The sequence below is a fragment of the Convolutriloba macropyga genome, chromosome 4 (assembly GCF_964194025.1).
Source record: "Convolutriloba macropyga chromosome 4, txConMacr16.3, whole genome shotgun sequence".
Lineage (NCBI taxonomy): Eukaryota > Metazoa > Xenacoelomorpha > Acoela > Convolutidae > Convolutriloba > Convolutriloba macropyga.
In genome coordinates this window covers 43739255-43760568 of record NC_134471.1, presented here as the reverse complement: position 1 = coordinate 43760568, position 21314 = coordinate 43739255, and the positions used below count along the sequence as shown (strand labels likewise).

The window sequence follows — 21314 nt, the reverse complement described above, 5'->3', positions numbered from 1 at the left end:
AACACTACAGCGAAAAACCGGTCGTTTTCCGGGGACGGCTAGCTCGCCGCGTACAGCAACCAGGAGAAAAACTGACTGATTTTTTGGGAGATTTAAAGCAGTTGGCTTTGAAAGCTTACCCAACGGAGTCGCAAGACATTAGAGACCATCTCGTTCTGAGAGGATTTCTAGAAGGAATCAACCATAGTCAGGTGAGGTTAGATCTCAGAAAGCAAATTGGCGACAAGGATATGAAAATTGAAACAGTTTTGGAAAGAGCATTGCATCTGGAAGCTGTAACAAGAATAGAGGAGGAAGAGCAAACACCAAAAGTTGCGGTAATTAGACGAGATGAAACAAAAGATTTAGTGGAGGCCGTCACCAAGCTTGTGAACCAATTGTCAGTAGATGACAAACAGCGAGAAAACCGTCGAAACCAATCTAGGGAGCGAAGTGGTTCCCGGGGACGGTGGGGTGACGACAGATGTGACAGAGGACAGCAACAAGATCGTGGGTTTAACGATCGGCGGCGATTTCCAACGCCAGGACCTAGTCACCGAGACAGATCTTTTGGAAGAGAGGAACCGTCTAGGAGGAACGACAGGCAGGGTTTCAAGTGCACAGCCTGTGGACAAGAAGGACACCTTTCGAGGAATTGTCGAAATTGTTTCCTATGTGGAAGTTCCCAACACTTGAAAAGAAACTGCCCTTTTAAAAAGAAAACCACCGAGAACTGCAATGTCATTAGAGTTTGTTCGACAAACACAATTAAATGTCTAAACGCAGAAATCATACTTCATGGGAACAGATGCGTTGGATTAATAGACAGTGGAAGTAGTATATCGCTTTTGAGCTGGTCCACATACGAAAAACAGGGAAAACCGGGAATTGTACAAACATACACAAAACGAGTGTTAACAGCCAATAACTCAGCTGTCAAAATAAAAGGCAGAGTAACGCTTTTGGTACAGATGCAACCAAGACTACCGGAGGTCGAACAAGAGTTTGTGATAACGGCAGACGAAGGTATAGAATGTCTACTGGGAATTGATTTCCTGAAAACCAATAAATGCGTATTGAACTTACACGAAGAGAAACTATATAGCAGTCACTTTAAAGTTTCAATACCGCTCACCACAGAGAAAACGCAAGGTGTTCAAGTTTTTGCAATTGCGGGACAAAACACTTATATACAGAGTAAAAACGAAAATCTAATCAAAATTAGATTAGCTGATGAAAACGGAGAAATTCCGGGAGTGGAAGGATTAGTGGAAGCAATTGGAGATTTTGAACTAAAGACTGGTTTGCTTTTAGCCGCCTGTATGATATCAATGGAAGATGGTTGGAGTTTGATAAAAGTGTTAAATCTAACGGACGCACCAGTAACCGTGTATAAAAACACTAAAGTGGGAACTTACTTTGAAAACAAACAGAACTTAGTTGTGAATGGAATTTTCACAAATCAAAATAAGCCAAAAACATTAGAAACTTTTCAAATGGGAAAACACGCAAACTTGGAAGGTTCTAAACTAAATGACCAGCAGAAAGAGAAAGTACAGGAATTGTTCACGAGACATCAACAAGTCTTCTCACGAAACTCAAATGACTTAGGATATTGTGACAAAATTAAACACCAGATTAAACTCAACAAAGATGCACAGCCGTTCAGAAGAAGTTATTGCAGTATGAGTTTTGACAAAAGAAAAGCAATGAAAAAAATTGTCGAAGATCTAGAGGATACAAAATTAATTGAACCAACCCATTCGTATTGGGCAGCACCATCAATATTGGTGAAGAAGAAAGATGGTAGCTACAGACTAGTTGTAGATTACAGAGGTTTGAATAAACAAATCGAGAAAACCAGTTGGCCGCTACCAAGAATAAATGACGTTATTGATTCTCTAGATGGAAATTGTTACTTTCCAATATCGATTTGACATCGGTATATTTTCAAATGGCACTCGATGAAGAGTCACAGAACGTGACAGCTTTTGTAACTCCAATGGGACTCTACAAATGGAAGAGACTACCCATGGGTTTGGCGTCAGCACCAGGAGTTTTCCAAATTTTAATAATTTTAATCTTCTTGGACAAAAATTTTTAATTGTTACTGACCATAGGGCCCTCACGTGGTTATATAGTTTTAAGGAACCAGACGGATTATTGGCCCGGTGGATAGAAAAGCTCGGACAGTTTGACTTTGAAATCAAACACGAAGCGGGAAAAAAGATCCCTCACGCGGACTGTCTGTCGAGAGTTCCACAGACTGAAGACCAAGTCGAAGACTGCAATCAAGTGAACCAAATAAATACGGAAGAAAAAAATATCTGGTCCATTGGACTAGGGAAATCTGTTGAACAACTAGTTGAACATCAGAAAAATGCAGCCGACCTCATTATACTGAGAAACTGGATTGAGAACGGGAAACGCCCTCAAAGAAAACACATGGCAGGAGCCTCTAGGGCACTGTGGAAACTTTGCACTGATTTCAGAAACTTACGGATTGAAAATGATCTAATCAAGAGACAGAAACATATTGACGAAATTAATAACTTAACACAAATAGTCATTCAGAGATCACTTTTAAAAGAAATTCTACCTTTCCTTCATGAACATTGCGGACACTTTGGTATGGCCAAGACATTTGATCGGGTTCGAGAACGATTCTACTGGCCCGGGATGAAAAAAGATGTCCATGAGTGGGTAAGTTCTTGCGAAGAATGCTGTCAAAAGAAATCTCCACACCAGAAACACATACACAGTCTGACAACGTGGAAACCAAGTCATCCCTTCTGGCAAGTTGCCTTAGACATTATGGGACCTTTACCCGAGTCCAGCGGAAACAAATACATTCTGTTAATTGGAGATCAATTTACAAAATGGTATGAAGCAATTCCCATGAGCAACCAAGAAGCTTCAACGGTCGCTAAGGCCTTTGTAAATGTATGGGTTTCAAGGTTTGGTTGTCCGGCAAATCTTCATAGCGACAAGGGCAGTAATTTTATGTCGAATCTTTTCAAGAACATGTGTAAAGAGCTGGGAATTAACAGGACTTCAACAACAGCTTATCACCCTCAAGGAAACGCAATGATAGAGCGCACCAATCGCACAATCGAAGAGAGTCTTGCAAAATACGTGGGTGAACATCACAACACCTGGAGCGACTACCTTCCGCTAGTAATGATGGCGTAAAGATCATCAATTCACTCTGTTACGAAGTACAGCCCCTTTTACCTCCTTTTTGGACGATCATGCGCGCTGCCGATTGATTGCATGTATCAAACAATACAAACCAAAATCTACCCAACTTTGAGTGATTATGTTGGTTGCTTGAAAGATGAACTACAAACGTGCCATGAGCTGGTACGGGAAAGCATGGATGTGGAGCAACAAAGACAAAAAACCTACTATGACCGTAGCACATTCGGACCACAATATGAAGTCGGTGATTTAGTAATGGTGTTCAACCCCACAATAAAAACTGGCCAGACAAAGAAATTTAAATCCTTTTACAGCGGACCGCAGGTAATACGTGAAATAATAAACGATCTGAACTTTGTTATTGAGGATGTGAAAACAAAAAAACAACAAAAGGTCCACTACGATCGACTCAAACGTTTTAACAGTAGAAGTGCTACCACCGATAAAAAAGAACCTAAGAAGGGAAAGATTGAACCGAAAATAACACAAAACGACCTTACGGAGGACAATGATTTTGTGGAAATTGAAGTGGTGACCCCAAAACAGAATGACACAGAAAGAAGAGAAGTTCAACCTGAAGGAAATATTAGTCAAATTAATCCTAATACTGAAACTCACAATGAGACAGTCAAAGACGAATCGTTTCAAACACCTATGGGTGGGAGTACAAGAGAATCAATAAATACTAACACCAACAATAAGAGCAGAAGCACAAATATACCTGCGCCCAAAGTAGCCACACAGCAGAAGCGGGATAGTCTGGTGTCAACATCCGAAAGGAGTGAAGGCGAAGAATTTCCAAATAGGAGCACGGCTTCTACTTCGCAAAATGTCACCGAACGACGATATCAGACAAGAAGTGCGTCGGGAATAACAAGACCACGGAAACTGAAAGACTATTCTTTATTCAAGGATAACGATTCAGATGAAAAATTTGATAATGATGTATTTTTTTAAAAGGTGATACGACAAAATGCAGAGTGCGTGGAACCCACATTGGATCGTGCAGCTGAACTGGAAACTTCTTCAGTTGGTTAGCATATTAGGTTTTTCACAATCCTTGGAGATTGTGGGGTATGATTTTGAGAACATTCTACAGACGCAGAAATTTGCAATGACGGAACCGACAAAATGTGAAACGTCACATATAAATGAGGAGCAGGTAAACAAAGGAGGACTGATCTACGCCAAAAGCAGCATGAGTAAACTAAAATACTGCATGTACAGGGCTGCATATACGGTAACTGTGCTGAAAAAAAGTAGTTGGTATGACGACGCAACTTACTTAAACGAAAAATCACAAATAATTCCAACGTTTTACCCAATAAAAGAGTCAGTCTGTCAAAATCTATGGCAGGGACACAAAACGCGTTTACCGGGTCTTGGTGATTTTGAATTCAATGCTCCCAAAGAAGTCCTCAACGAGATGAATATTGACCGAACCGACGCTGAATTTGTTCAGAAGATATCAAAAACTTTCATGAAAGGCGGAAATGAGAAAGGAGTGAATTATGTCTACCCCGTGGATTGGATCAATCCAAAAGGTGAAACACAGAAAGGTAACATCATGATAAATGCAGAAATTTTCATGGGGACTTTGTTCATTGAAACTAGGGAAGCAAATGAAGGAACATGGTTATATTTTAAAGACCCTTTGAAACAGGAGCAGACCTTGTTATATCAAGGAGACACATTTGAAATAGATTCAGTACAATATCTGTTCGACCAAGACAAAAAAACCAAACATCTTAACGATCGTTAAATTTTCAGACGCGATAACAGCAAAACTAGTCCGCGCTGGAAACAAAAAGTACTTGACGAGCAAATTAGACAGAAAAAGAAATTTAGTTGTCCAGTTGAAAAACAAGACAAAACATAGACAGTTTTCTGCTTTTTGAAACAAACCACAGAAACTTGTTTTATACAACGGAAAAGTTGACGGCCACGGAACAAAATTTTTCAACAACAGATATATCTGAGACAGATCTCAGGGACATAAAACTCGATCAACTTTTTGTGTGAGATTTTCGAGGCATGTTTGAAAACCTGAAAGAAATAGAGTTATTAAATTGTCACATAGAAAAACTGCACAGAGCTATGATTCTAACGACATCAATTAACGGAAATTCACACCAAATTTTCTTAAGTCAACAAAACGCTCTGGGTACACACGCAGAAAGAGCGGGAGGAATACTATATGTCCATAGGTGCGCTAAAGTAATCGTACATGTTGTCGAAAATCAGTTTTGTACGGAGGAAGTACCAGTTAGGGTGTTTTCTGACAACACTTCAGAAGTAATTAGATACATGGACCCCATTTCTAGAGTATTCTATAGAAATTTCACACTGATTAATTGCAACCCCATGTACCCGAACGCTCTTGAATTGCAGAATGGGTCATGGATAACATATGGGCGAAGGATACAATTAATTGAAAAACCCAATGTTATGCCTAATTATAGAGTTAACGTCAATTGGTCAACTTCTGCGCCAATGGAAGGGTCTTTCAATGACAAGGACCTGGAACTTAGCAAAAGGGCCCAAAGGTTAAGGCATTCGAGAAAGACGATAACAGGAAGAGAAGTTTTCCTGGGACAAGGAGGTTTATATGAGCATGAGACTCTAGAGTATTTCAACACGGATTTAAATTACAATAATCAGTGGCATGAATTGCTGATTTTTGAATATTTGGGTAATGAAGTGAAACAAATCTGGCATGTGGCCAGGGAAATAACCATCAGTTTAATGACTATTTTTATTGAATCTAAAATCATATTTTGTTTGGTACGCGTGTTTCTTTCAATCGATATGCTACGCAGTGGCACCAATCCTGTAATTGCACTGCAACCCATTAACCCAATGGGGGAACTAGGTTATTTTCATTATCTAAAACAACGTACAAAGGAACAAGAATTGACAAGAAAAAGGACAGTTGAACGGTGTGATGGTGAAACAAACATCGTTGTTATAAAAGCAAAAAAGGCAAAATCTGTACAAGATATGGCAGAAATTGAAATTGATACATTAGACTAATTTACGTGTATGATATGTAGGAATGGCAGAACCAAAAATCGGTGATTATTGCTATTATCTACCCGAGTTGTTCGAAGTGAGGTCAATAGTCAGGCAACAAGTGTATCGGATTGTTGGTGTAACCTCAAACAAAAGGTACGTGGTGCCACTGACGCAGCTGCAACCACCCAATATAGTGGATAGAGCCGCAATTAGCGTTGATGAGTTAAATGAGATGCAACACAGAATCGAGGAACAACAAAAGAAGATTGACAACAGCGAAATGCTGGGAACAGCCGGGGCTCGGCTCGAAGAGGAGCTCCGGCAGTTGAAACTTGAAAGTCAAAGATTAGGTGATCAATTGCTGGAGACCCAACGGCAACTTGAATACGCTGGGAATCAGCGGGAGTCCTGCAGAAGGCAGGTGGAAACATTGAAGAAAGAGTTGGAGGAGGTTACAAATATAGCCGAAACAAAAACAAGGGAATGTATCGCTCTGGTGGACGAGCGGGAGTGCTTAGCTCGGGAGTTGGAGAATGCCGAGATAGACAATAGAAAGCTGAGGGGTAGAGTAAAAACAGAGCAAACCTCAAAGAAGGTCATACAGAGGAGGCTGGAGGCGATCAATGCGCAGAGCCCGTTCAGTCGACCTCCAAACTTTTATGAACTTCTATTCCTGCCACAGGGGGCCACAACCAGTACTATCCAGAAACATTTCAAAACGTTAGCAATGATTTGTCATCTGGACAAGGGTGGACGTGAGGACATGTTCAAAATCATTCTTCAAGCAAAGAAAATTATGGAAGACGAGGAGGCCCGTAATATCTATGACAAGTACGGCATTGAAAAAGCACAAGAATATATGAACTCGAAAATGGACATTTGAAACTCTTGCTGTGTGAGTGAGTGGAACACTCACATTTTTCTAAGAGGGAGGCAGTATAGTGAACCATAATGTATGACATTCTCATAAATTACATATTAAGCGCATAATTCGAAATTTTCATAAACAAAAAGGAGAACAAAAAGAGATGGTTACTAATAGTAAACCGGATTTTAACAATATAGAGAAAGCATCATAAATAATGATGGGAATCAACATAGAATTTAATCTTGACGGGACACGTCAAAGAATGTTTGTTCATGACGGGATTCGTCAAAGCAGGTAAACCTGTTATCTGTTAGTTTAACTAACAGGGACCCATTCGGTAGAAAATAACTATGAGAAAATCCCACGGAGATTAACGAAAATGGGTAAAAATAACCTAAGATTAATTAACCATTGATAGGACTGAAACCAAAGAACATATTCAAACCTAAACCTTACACAATCGAGCTGCCTCTCTTTAATTGCTTTACATCTCTCATCTTCACAAATCTTCTAATATTTACAAGCAATTGATCTAATTTTGTATTAAACTGATTGAACTTTTACATTTGCTCCATTAAATTCAACTCTGAAACTTGGAAAATTTTCCTCAGTAACTCTGAGGTTTAAAGTGCTTAGGAATAACATCCAACCCAAACCGTAACCGTTGACAGTGCACGGATATTACACTTTTAACCTTAAATTAAGGCCATCCGAGCACCTGAACCCCTCTAAGTACTTGAAGGACTACTAAAGCCCACTTTGGTTCTCTAAAGGAACTTAATACCCGCTGGGCTTTACCTGTTTATCCCGTTAGCATCTCCAAAACATCTTAAAAAAACCCCAATACCATTCAAACTGTAATTCGAATTGTAATAAGGAGAGCGCCTAAATAGTAGCCGTTTGAGAGGCTGACGGTGGCTATTAATTATTGCGACGGAATATTTTATCAATAGAGATCAGCATGAGATCAGCTCCAAACATTGCCGGCAGATTGCCGGATTAGCTGCGAAAGAATAGACCTGCGTACCGTATAAGCGATAGAAACACATACAGATACAAGTTGAAAAAGTTATCGACGCCGATCAAAAAGCTATGTAAAAAACAGCTGGCAGATTGCCAGGAAAAAGCCACAATTAATTCGTAGATCTGCAGTCTGAAAAAAAAGTAAAAAAACTCAAACGAAAAAAATCGTCTTTTCATTGAAGGCTGATACGTTATATTTTGATTATAAATCTGTATAAGTTTTTGCTGCTGCTAGTAGCTGCTCTCAAATAACCTTCATTTAGAGTGACACATACCCATTTGACCTTATCTCTTTGAATTAAAGTAAATAAAAGTGAATTTCAAAGTGAGGAAGTCATTTTTGAGAGAGGTAAGTGTGACCAAAAATTTAATCACGCGAATGAGCAAAAAAATTTGCTCCACTAAGAACAAAAAAAATACGTAACGCACGCAATTCAGTTGAAATTGCATGAACGAACGAAAAAAGGCAGATTTGATGTGATTGTGACGTCATATGGTCGTAACAAAAATCGCGACGACGAAATAAAACATACCCGGCAGATTGCCGGAAAATAGCCGCCATTGATTCCAATAAGCATGACTGGGATTGAAATAACAGAAGATATTGAAAAAAAAGATTTTCGTACAAAAACAGTTTTTAAGATTTATTTTGATGGCATTTCGTAGTTGAACATACTCCTGTTTCTTAGAGAGAGGCTACAGGGGCTACTATCAATAACAATCAGCATTAGAAAGAGGTAACTAATACTTATAGGACCGACGTTCAAATAGCGGGCATCTAAAATTGGGCTTTATGGGTTTATCCCGTTTCTATTTCTGACTTCAATTTTTTATACTGACTGTTCATTTTGAATTGCTTTGCTGAGCAACTGATGTTCAAAATCACTTTTAGCAGAATGAGAGAAGAGAGAAACTAGCCTAGAGAAGTCAAAAAGATTTCACGCAAAATGTTGAAAAGGCGGCAAAATGAGGTAAAGCGAAACATTTTTTTATTCGACGAAGTAAAAAAAAAATAGGAGCGCTATAATAGCCGGCTGAGAACATGGGGGCGGCTATTAAAAACCAAAAGAAGGCCAATATCAGCCCCGCTATCGCTGTGCGGCAATTAAAAACATTCAGCGATAAATAAACAAAGGTTGTTAAAAATCATTGCGCAGAAGCCTTTTTTATTACGGACCTTTATTACACATATGAGTTGCTTTGACCTTAAAATAATTCAAATTAAACTTAAAGTTTTAAAGTTCAAAAGTCATTTTATTGAGAAAGCCATTTTATTGAAAAAGCCACTCGCTTTTTCGCTCCATTTCCTGTTTCGGCGTGACCAAAATCACTACTCCAATTTGACTTCAAAAATCATGAAAATGTGTGAACAGATCTTTAAAAAAAGACAGCGCCCCAATACAATTCAAATTCTTTGAATTGTAAAAAAACCAAGAGAAGGCCAATAATAGCCCCAGTTATCGCTGTGCGTCTATTAAAAAAAGACAGCGCCCCAATACAATTCAAATTCTTTGAATTGTAAAAAACCAAGAGCACCGCAATATAGCTCCGCTCAGCTTACAGCTTCGCAGCTATAATCAACACACCCCTCACCTGATACTCCACCCACAAGAGTAAGAGTCAATTTTCCTGCATTCACAAACGACAGCCCGTTCACAAGATATGTTTACAATTCAACGACCAACAATCTCAACATCTAGCATGGAATGGGAATCAAAATGCTTGCTTTAAGTTTCAGGCAAATTTAACTTACTTGAACGTGTCACTCCTAGCATGAAACGAACATTAAGGGTAAGGGCAAACACTGATTAGCGCAAATCACAAAACAGATAAAACTTTGTCAATTTGGTAGCAATAGTTGATTGGCTCAAGAATAACACTACCGGAAGAATTGCTCTCGAACGACCAGTGGGCGCTCTTATCTATTGCAGTCTTCATCAGTCGGGGCAGGGCAACTAAATTCACTAAGGGGGGGCTTCAAATGACGTCATTCGAGGTTATTATAAACCACTATAACCACTTACAAAATTTAAAGTGAAAAATTGCACCAATTTTACGCACTTTTCATTTGACTTTTAGTACTGAACTTGAGTTCAACTGCTGACAATTGTGAATGAGAGCGACATATAGATCACGCAAAACGCAAAAATCCAGGGCGCAAAAGTTACTCGAAAAGTCAAATCGGTCAAGCAAAAAATTTGCATAAAAAAACCAATACGTTAACTATAATTTCTTCAAAACTTCGTTCGAGTGCAATTAATAGACCTCATTTTGTTAAGTTTGTATATAGGCCTTAATTAAGAAACATAGCCGGCAGATTGCCGGAAGAGCTGCGAAAGAATAGACCTACGTGCTATATAATAGAGATAGAAACAGATACAGATCTAAATTGAAAAAAAAATCGACGCCGCTCAAAAAAACTAGGCTAAAAAACATTCAGCGATAAAAACATACCTTAAACACATTCAAATTAAACTTAAGTTTTAAAGTGCAAAAGTCATTTTATTGAGTGAGGCAAGTCACGTATGATCAAAATCTAATCACGCAAATAACCTAAAAACTTTTGTTAAAGCGACTGAGAAATGAAATCACGGGCGCAAATGCCGTTAGTGAGAGGAAGAAGTCATTCAGAAAATTTGACTTTTTCAGCATTGCTGTGTGAACAAATGTAAAACGAAAAAAGAGCGTCAGACGACGAATCAAAAACATAGCAGGACAAGTCCTGACGTACAATTCACAGAATTTTCATTGACCTAATAAACAACTAGACCTAGAAAGGACAAGGAGTGAATTGGAAAAAAAATTTCTGAAAAAAATCAGATGAAAAAAAAACGAAAATCAATGTCAAAATGTTGCTAGGGAGAACAAAGTGAGATATGTAATTTTGATTCTAACAAAAAACTAGGTCCAGAATGAGCTGTAAATGGATTGGAAAAACTATTTATTATAAAATCCGATCCAAAAACCGAAAAAACAGTAAAAATCAAAGTGAAATTGCCGCATGTGAACAAAAAACCACTACCGAGAAACCGAATTTTTGTTCAAACACCGTTTTCACCGTTTTGGGAAAATTTAATCACGCGCGTGAACAAAAAACTCACTCCACTAAGAGCGAAAAATAACGTCACACATGCAATTCAGTTGAAATTGCATGAACGAATGAACAAAAACTGGCTGTGGCGTCATATGGTCGTAACAAAAATCATGACGACAAAATAAAAAAAACATAGCATGACAAGTTCCGACGTACAATTCAAAAAATTTTCATTGAATAAACAGAAAACTAGACCTAGAACCGACTATGAATGGATTGGTAAAACCATTTAGAAAATCCGATCCAAAAAAAAAAGAAAAACAGTAAAAATCAAAGTGAAGTTGCCGCATGTGAACAAAAAACCACTACCGAGAAGCCGAATTTTTGTTCAAACACCGTTTTCTCACTCTACTTCAAAATTAGAGCAAAAAAAAATTCACACCGCAAAACCACTCGCTTTATCGTTCCATTTCCTGTTTCGGCGTGACCAAAATCACCACTCCAATCTGACTTCAAAAATCACGAAAATGTGTGAACAGATCTCAAAACATAGCTGGCAGATTGCCAGAAAATTGCCGCAATAGATTCGTAGATCGGCAGTCTAAAAAATCAGTAAAAAAGACAGACCAAAAAAACTCGTCTTTTCATTGAAAGCTGATCTGTTATTTTGATTAAAAATCTGTATAAGTTATTGCTGCCTCTATTAGCTGCTCTCAAATAACCTTCATTTAGAGTGACACACACCCATTTGACCTTATCTCCTTGAATTAAAGTAAATGAAAGTCAATTTCAAAGTCAGTAAGTCATTTTTGAGAGTGAGGTGAGTCAAGTGTGACCAAAAATTTAATCACGCGCGTGAACAAAAAACTCTCTCCACTAAGAGCGAAAAATAACGTCACACATGCAATTCAGTTGAAATTGCATGAACGAATGAACAAAAAGTGGCTGTGACGTCAAATGGTCGTAACAAAAATCATGAAGACAAAATAAAAAAAACATAGCAGGACAAGTCCTGACGTACAATTCAAAAAATTTTCATTGACTAAACAGAAAACTAGACCTCGAACCGACTATGAATGGATTGGTAAAACCATTTAGAAAATCAGATCCAAAAAAAACGAAAAACAGTAAAAATCAAAGTGAAGTTGCCGCATGTGAACAAAAAACCACTAGCGAGAAAGCGAATTTTTGTTCAAACACCGTTTTCTCACTCTACTTTAAAATTAGAGCAAAAAAATTCACGCCGCAAAACCACTCGCTTTTTCGCTCCATTTCCTGTTTCGGCGTGACCAAAATCACTACTCCAATTTGACTTCAAAAATCATGAAAATGTGTGAACAGATCTTAAAAAAAAGACAGCGCCCCAATACAATTCAAATTCTTTGAATTGTAAAAAAACCAAGAGAAGGCCAATAATAGCCCCAGTTATCGCTGTGCGTCTATTAAAAATAGACAGCGCCCCAATACAATTCAAATTCTTTGAATTGTAAAAAACCAAGAGCACCGCAATATAGCTTCGCTCAGCTTACAGCTTCGCAGCTATAAAAAAAGCATCTTAACGGTCTTTGAAATGGTAGACCACATCATTTACTTCTTTACTGCCTTCTTTCAGTCATTACCTTAAAAAGCGCCACTGTGCTTGTTTTCGCTGATGACAATTTCTTGGACAAGTAATTAATACATCAAAGACACTGAAGCATGGAACCGTTAGAGGGGGGGGGGCAAACATCTTCCTCCGCATTTGAACATGACGAGGTAACATTCTTCGTGCGTCAATCGCTAAATTCTTTGGTAGCCCAACCCAAAAATGGGCCAGCACACTATTTCCTCAGCGATCCGCCAATAACCTTTTCCTGTAAAATATGTTTTATGATTAATGCAGTGTGTATAGACTAACAGCCACAATAGACATAGGCAGTACACGCACTATCTCCTCGTAGTACTTCTTCCTGTGTTCTGGAATGGCAAACACAGTTTGAATGCGACTGTCTTTCAATTTGTAGAAGAGCGTCTCTAAAGTGGGGAAATCAAACTTGTCTCCCGCTGTGTAGATCCCCTCCTCTGTCAAATGGCATTCTCCATCGTGCTTTGTTAACAATCCCGAAAATGCTCCATCACCTAAATAAAACAGCGAAATCACGCATCATAACAAAAAAGAAGAGTATCTTCTATATTTGGGTGCATTTATACCAAATTCGGTCAAGATGCAATGACTAACTTTCAGCGAACAGTAGCATACACTTTACTATTGATAACATTAACTCTCTGATTCAAAGTTCTATAACATTACGCCTAATGCCATTTCGCTAAATATCCTAAAATCACTACAAAGGAGAATTTGCGGTTCACAGTCACACGAGAACGGCAAAAATGAAAAAAAATGAGAACCTACACATATTCAAAAATAGTACAACTTTAAAACCACTTCATTATATCAAATTGTCAAAAAATATTCTTTTCGAATATTATTGATTTTTTCAATTTGTTGCGGCTGCTCAAGAATCCCAGCGGAACCTAATCTTAACGGCCTGGTTCTCAAGTTTTACGCCGGCCTGGTTCTTCACTCGGTTCGATTTGACTAACAATCTCGCAGAAATAATTAGTCACTCGGACGTATTAAAGGACTGTAACTTTAATTTTATTGATTGAAGTTAAGAAAATCCTAAGTGATAATCTATGTTCAATCTCGTGCTGAAGTTTGTAAGGCTTTAGCCAGTAGCTAGTATTGTTGCTATCTTCTTGTTAAGTAAGCTCAACTAACTTAAAACTCGCAATATCTTAAGATCTAGCAAAACTTAGCAAAAAAGACTAAAGTTGTTAAAGAATCAAATTTTAGTCAATCTGAGAGCCAACTGCTCTTGGCAACAGTTTCTAATGGTTCTAAATACAATACGGTTTCACTAATCAAACAATTGGGTTGAAGTAAATAATCAAATATTTATCATTTATAACATCATTGCTACTTGTCTCTGATTCAAGAAAAAGATTTAGGTCATTGTTTACACAGTAAATGTAAAATTACTGCAATATTTACTTTTGTTGACATAAGCACGGATGGTTATTACGTGGCTCTAGATGCTTCGAATGTACGGTATTTGACCTTTAATGATCATCTAAAGTATAATAAAAAAACAACTTAAGAAATAAACAACGTAATAAATAACAAAATATCGAAAAAAAGCCAATTTTGCACCCAAGTGCTAATAGCTACACTTGGAGGTCTGATGCAATAACGTTCGTTGGGTCCATGAGTAGTTTAGAGGTAAACCTAACCGTCTGCCATATCCTCGGGTTGCTCGGGTTCTGCCTTCCCAAAATCGGGGGGGTGTACAGATTTTCGGTCCCAACTTGTAAAAATTTTCAGTTTTGACCATTTTTGAGTTTCGACAAATTTCAAATTTTTTCAGTTTCAAAAGTTATTTCTTGCTTTCTGATGGCTTTTCTAGCTGATTTGAAGTGGCGACAACACAATTTGATCATAAAAACAGATAAACACTGATCATAAAAACGCTTTGAATTTAATTTGAAGTTTTCATTTTTCAATTTGATCATAAAAACACTGAAAGTGTAAAACAACCAAAAACAAAACCTTTAATTACGCATGTCTTGGTGTTACACTTAACAATCGAGTTCTTATTTGAAACGTTTTAAACATTGTTGTGTTGTCGTGGCGTGAACCCACAAAACAAAGCCATGCCCATATTACAGTCCCGTGGTTTGAGGTGGGGTTAACCAGCGATTGTCTAAGAGAAATATTGCTCAAGCCGCCACTATTAACGACTTCTTATTAATTGTGCATCTAATGAAAAATTATTTTCGTAAGCAATAGTAACAAATTGTTGTTGTCTTCGGTCAGAGAGTGTCCTCTTTGGAGTCGGTTATTTCCAGGAAGTTCGCAGTTTCGATTGGGGCTTCCCAGAAGGATAGTGGTCTCACAGTTGTCTCAGAGTTTTTGTCACAGTTAAAGAGATGTCGTGTTGTACGGGGTTCGATATTACATTTTGGGCAGCAGTCGTAGTCGACTGTGCCAATTCGTTTTAAGTACGAGTTGAGATAGGGTGAGTAGCCATTTCGCAGTTGCGCAAAAGAACGCCTGGTGTGTCTAGGGAGCAGGGTCTCTTTGGTACTTATCTCAGGTGGTTTTTCATCTATTACTTTGTTTGGTTCGCGTTCGTCAAGGTAGTCCTTGACTTCATTTGTATGGATTTGTTTCAGCATCTCCTGATAGCGGGTTTTCGATGATATTTCATCATCTGAGTCTGGTTCGTGAAGGGCCTCTATGTATCGTTCGTAACGGCTTTTTAATGTCTGTTTCATGTTGCGTGGGGGTGGGAATTGCTTTAGAAGTCGGTTTCCTGGATGGCTGGGGATGTGGTTCATGAGTTGTTGCTGTACGCATCGCATGCGAGTATGTCTGCGAACTGGCAGGACCTGACATTCATCATGTAGGTGTTCAAATGCTGTCATATTTACGCAGCCAGTGGCGACTCGTAGGGCGATGTTTTGGACTCTTTGCAATTTCTCGATGTGAGTTCGCAGCAACTGGATTCATACCGGGCATGCATATTCTAGGACTGGCCTGACAAAAGCTTTATAGCTGTTCACGATTGTCTCTTTCTGCTGTCCCCAGCTAGCTCCGCTCAGTGCTTTGAGTATGTTAACACAATTCCGTGCTTTGCTGCTGGCAGTAGAGATATGCGCGCCCCCGTTTAATCCATTGTCGAAGGCTATGCCGAGGATCTTTGAATTTTTCTTTACTTCAAGTGTTGTGTTGTTGACCTTGATTGATGGTTTCTGTTTGAAGTCCTCGTTCCATGGCGAGAAAAGAGTTGTTGAGCATTTTCCTACAGATACTTTAAGGTCTCGTTGCTGGAGGAATGTACAGAGCGACTCTAAGTAAATTAATATGTCATTGGATATGGATTCGATATTGTTGCTTTGTCCGTAGACTGCGAAGTCGTCAGCGTAGGAAACCAATTTGATGTTCAATGAACAGAGTTGGTCCATGCACTGAGTCTTGAGGCACTTCGAAGCGGGCGATTCGGTTTTTCGAGCGCAAGTCTCTGAAAAAGAGTTCGAGCTTGGCTAACATGCATGTATGTGCTCAGCCAGCGAACCAGTGCTCCTGGCAGGCTTGAGTTGTTCCGTAACGTTAGTCGAGTGTTGTGCGACACGGTGTCTTGACCTGAAGCCGTGTTGATGTGAGGCACATTTCAGATGGTGTTTAGAATTGAAAAAAATGCATTTTTCAAATATCTTTGAGGCGGGGCACAGGAGAGATTGGTCTGTATGACTTGCTGTCGTTAACACTTTTCCCTGGTTTGAGGAGCGGGATGATTGTGGATTGTTTCCATATGGACGGGATAGTGCTAGATGATAGATAGATTAAAGACGGGTTAGATATTGGAGGGCTATGGGACCGAACTGCTTTAGGTGAATCATTGTTATCCCATCAGGTCCTTCGGCCTTCGAATTTTTAGCTTTAAGTATGGCGAGTTTAAACTCATCAATAGTGATGATAGGCGCGTCGTCGAGTGATCGTTATAGTAACAACTTTAACAAACAGTAGTCATTTCCTTTAAGTATGAATGTTTAGTGGAAGAATAATATCACTTGAAAGTATTAGTCTGGAGCTGGGCTGAGCCGAGTGGGGGGTATAAAAAAAATGCTAAAAAATCTGTTTGTGAGCTATTAAACATATCTGGCAGATTTCCAGAAAATAACTCAGATAGCTTCCTAGATGTAGAATGAAACAGGCCGAAGAGAATTTTTCAAATTAATTTTTGATCAACTTCATTTAGAGTGGCATACACTCAGTTGACTGTACGTCCTTGAAATGAAGTCATTTTTGAGAGTGAAGAAAGTCACGTATGACATAAAAAACTTAATTACGCGAAAAAAACTCGCTCCACTAAGAGTTTCACGAACGAGATTCGGTCGAACCTGGATGAATGAATGAACAAAAAACAGTAATCGTGACGCATATGTTAGCAAAAATCATGACAAAATAGAATAATAGCCAGAAGAATTCCGGCAGCAATCCGAAGAATCTAATCTTCCCAAGAAAAGTCATAGCTGCATGTGCATTTATTCGTTACCTCACTAAACTGAAGAAAAATGTTAAAAGGCAAAAACCCCGACTCAAGAATATTCGCAAAAAACTTTTAAAAGTAATTACAGCGAATTCTTGGTGCTGCATTATAATAAATGACACAAATGCAAACAAAAAAGAGGGCAAAAAAGAGAAAAATAAAAGCAGAGCGAATATAACTACAGTTCTTAGGAGAACGTCAGAAGCATATATATTAAAATGTAGAGAATACGGACACAGAAAACAAAAAAACGCAACTTCTTAATTTTTGAAAGTTGAAACTTGTTACAAAAAGCTAACGAGTGTTACAAAAAGACGTAGAAAAAACAAAGACAATTCATTATTTAGCATTCGAGAAAAAGACATAACCATCCTGTATAAATTATCAATTATACTTGGCAAAAAATTGTCATAACATCGTTAAAATTGCACTCACAAATCAAATTATGACTTATTTCAAAGAGTCAACAAAAATAATTCTTGTATAAAAACCACAAAATTAAAATCCCCTAGCACTGCAAAGAGAGATTCTTTCCAGTAGTTAAAACCAATTAACAAAGAATTAGAACTAAACGGACAGAAACTGCCAAAAACGCATAAGTATGTGTATCACTTTTCAAACAAAAATTACCTCACGATGAAAAAAGGCGAACAAGGCATGAATAATCAAAGAGAAGATGCCATATACTGATTTTCTTTTAAAAAAAGACGCTTGAAGTTCTAAAACTAAAGAATGAAAAAATTTGTGCCCATCTTGCACTTGGAACGCACCTATAGGTTTTCAGAAACACTGCGATATCAATTTTGGATAAATACTAATGGCACATCGACCAATAATAACTACAAAAAAATAAATTAAAGCAACAAAATTGAGCCATATAGACAAAAAACCGGCTGAAATCGGTTATCTATATAACACAATATCTCAAAAACACTTTCCAATTTAGAAAAGTCATTCACTGAGCGCAACGCGTGATCAAAATGCTTCTCGCAAAAAATTAGTTCAAATATCAACATTGCACTTTAGCTTTTAGGTCAAAACGCCGCTTGAAGTTCATCAGAGCCGTTGCTTGCTGACGTACTGTCTACAAACTGAAATGATATCAGTGATGGAAACTAGTTGAATCCACACCAAATTAGAACACGCCTTAAAATTCTACCAAATCAATTTCTATCTCTTCCTTTTTCTGTTTCTACTTCAAAACCGATGTGCTCTGTGTGTCATCGGCGGCCATTTTCCGGCAATTTGGCAGCTATTTAAGTTTTTTCTATAACCCTAGTGAAGCTATTATGCCATGCCTACTGTTTTGTGAGCTGTTCAATACTCTTATATGCCAAACGGAATTTTTCTTTGACTTTATTTGCCCTTGTAATATATCAAAAGTTCAATAATTATTTTAAATTGAGTCAAATAGAACACAGAACGGCTGAAATCGGTCATCTGTATACCGTAATCACTCGAAAACATTTTTTACATTAGAAAAGTAGTTCACTGATCGCAGCATATGATCAAAAAACCTTTCGCAAAAAAAATTAGTTCACATGGCAACAATGCTCTTTCTCTTTTAGGTCACAACGCCGCTTGAACAAACTGTAATTAGGTTATCTATTTTCGGCTGAAATTACTTATCTGTATGCCGCAGTCTCTCAAAAACACTTCAAACTAGAGTCACTCACTGAGCGCAAAGCATGATAAAAACACTTCCCACGCAAAAATTCACATTGCAACATTGCTCTTTCGCTTTTAGATCAAAACAACGCTTGAAGTTCATTAGAGCGGTTGCTAGCTGGCGTTAGTGCGAAGATTCATAGCTAAATAGACAAAAACGCCTGAAATCGGTCATCTGTATGCCGCAATCTCTCAAAGACATTCAAAATTAGAAAAGTCATTCACAGAGCGCAGCGCATGATCAAAAAACATAAATCGCAAAAGAATACTTGACAGCGCAACATTTCACTTTCGCTTTTAGGTCAAAACGCCACTTGAACAAAAGGTACTTGGGATAAAAGGCTGAAACGACTCAAAGAACCGGCTTTATAAAACAAAAAATAAAACCATCAAAAAAGTAGTATGTACAAAAACAACTCCAGCGAGTTTGCAGAATTAAAAAAATTAGCTTATTGAATTAAAATAAAATAATTATTGAACTTTTTATGTTACAAGGGCACCTGAAGCCAAAGAAAATTCCGTTCAGCGAATAAGAGTATTGAATAGCTCACAAAAAAATAGCCGGCAGATTGCCGGAAAATAGCCGCGATAGACGTTTGTGGCCTACCATGAATTGAAACAACTAAAGAAATAAGATTGACAGATCGACCACCAGCTTTTTAATAGACCACTAGACTTTTTGGGTTAGATTCGGACTGTCATTTTTATGACACATTGGTTATACAAGGAAAAAACCCTAATGGAGCTTTTTCAAAATTAATATTCGATCTTAAAACTCAAGACTATATTACTCAGTAAATAGGGCATATAAGTTTGGCACTAATTAGATGCACACTATTGACCTTTAATTAGTAAATGTTCATAAAATTTAAAGTTCCATAAGTGGGTTTAGAAGTCATTTTTTTTAGTGAGGTAAATCACGCATTTGACCTAAAAGCAGAAATGACGTCACGAATACAAATTTTAACTGCAAAGCAGTAGAACTCACTCAAGTCAATTAAAAAGTCAATTCCGAGAAGTCAGGGTAAGACAAAACAAAAATCTGTTACACGAACTAAAAAAAAAGGAGCGCAGTAATAGCCGAAATAAGCTAGTTTCCATAACCAAAATTAACGCAGCCTCTAAACAGAAAGCTATTAAGCTTCGCATTAACATCAGCTAGCAACCGTTCTGATGAACTTTGACAACCGAATTCACTGCAACTTAATGACTGAGCTATATCCGTTTACCACGTTTTGTTGTTTTTGCTCTTTTAACATTAAATTGCGTAACTCTAAATTGCGTAAATGAAAAAGCGAATAAATTTAAAATCCATTGAGTTGAAACAGTGAATGAGGCAAACCATGAGTCAAACAGGAAAATCTTATCAAAAATCATAGTATATCCAAAACAAGAGAACTTAAAAAATAGCCCTCAAGAGGCTGACGACGGATTTTAAAAAGGCAAAACTTTGCAAGTTAAAATTGGCAAGTTTTGTCAAATTTATCATCAGTAAAAAAGATTAACACCCACAAAAAGGCAATCAATGATTATCTTAAAAGAGCTTAAGTAATAAGCGTATTTTGAAGTCCCACTCTTAAGGCAGCAAAACAAAACATTAGGCGAAAAAACTTGATATTTTCCTAAATATTGGTAGAATACATTAAAAAATCTCCACATGAGCATAAAACAGAATTAGTTAAGAAAGTAAATACCAGAACCTTCAACCCACTATCAAACAAGACTAAAAATAGCACAATCAATCAAATCTTAACCAAAAAAATGAAATAAACTGCTTTAAATATACTGCTGGAAAAGGTCATACTTAACAGAACATTTCAATCACTTAAAGGAACTTTTTTCAAACCTCAATTTCTAATGCTCTCAAAAACAGCAGTATGAACCACTCTATTTTCGATACAGTCTTTGATTTTGTTTAGCAACCAAACCACACATCTCGCGTTTCATTCCCGCTTTAGAATTCAATCCAATAAAATTGATTTGAAAAGATACTTCTCCGATACTCCTCTTACAAAGAAAGAATTATTTTTTTCCAATAAAAAAACTATATACAAATTAAAGCAAAATATCATATTGCTCTGGCGGGGACAGACAACGAGGTTATACACACTCACTTTTCAGTCTACTCCTGAGTTGGACATTATACACAAATTAATTTACGATTACAATTTCTACTTACAACTTAATACTGTTTGCGAGATTGACATTGTGAAACAAAGTTAAACACTAAATATAAATCTAGCAACTTTGTAATTGCAAACAAAAAAACAATCCTTCAACTTATGGCAAAAAAATTGCTAGACGCCTTCGGTTCGGAGTCCACTGGAACAACTGCTAGGCTTTTCAATTTATTGTATAGTATTGATGCTCGAAATTTGATTGAACAGCACTCCATTTTTTCACATCAAAATTGTTTGAGTAACCTACTTGCTGA

The 21314-nt window shown here is 37.6% G+C and overlaps 2 protein-coding genes across 3 annotated transcripts in view; one reads left to right on the top strand and one right to left on the bottom strand.

The window, feature by feature from the left end:
* The window catches only part of LOC142337695 (uncharacterized), a 420762-nt gene that overhangs the window by 209923 nt on the left and 189525 nt on the right, over window positions 1–21314 (top strand). The gene's annotated exons all lie outside the window — the stretch shown is intronic.
* Window positions 1–21314, bottom strand: part of LOC142337696 (integrin beta-5-like) — a 127146-nt gene that overhangs the window by 85776 nt on the left and 20056 nt on the right. For both annotated transcript variants that reach the window (XM_075387139.1, XM_075387140.1), the window contains one exon: window positions 13018–13238. In XM_075387139.1, the coding sequence (XP_075243254.1) occupies window positions 13018–13238 (221 nt within the window). The remainder of the gene's footprint in view (window positions 1–13017; window positions 13239–21314) is intronic.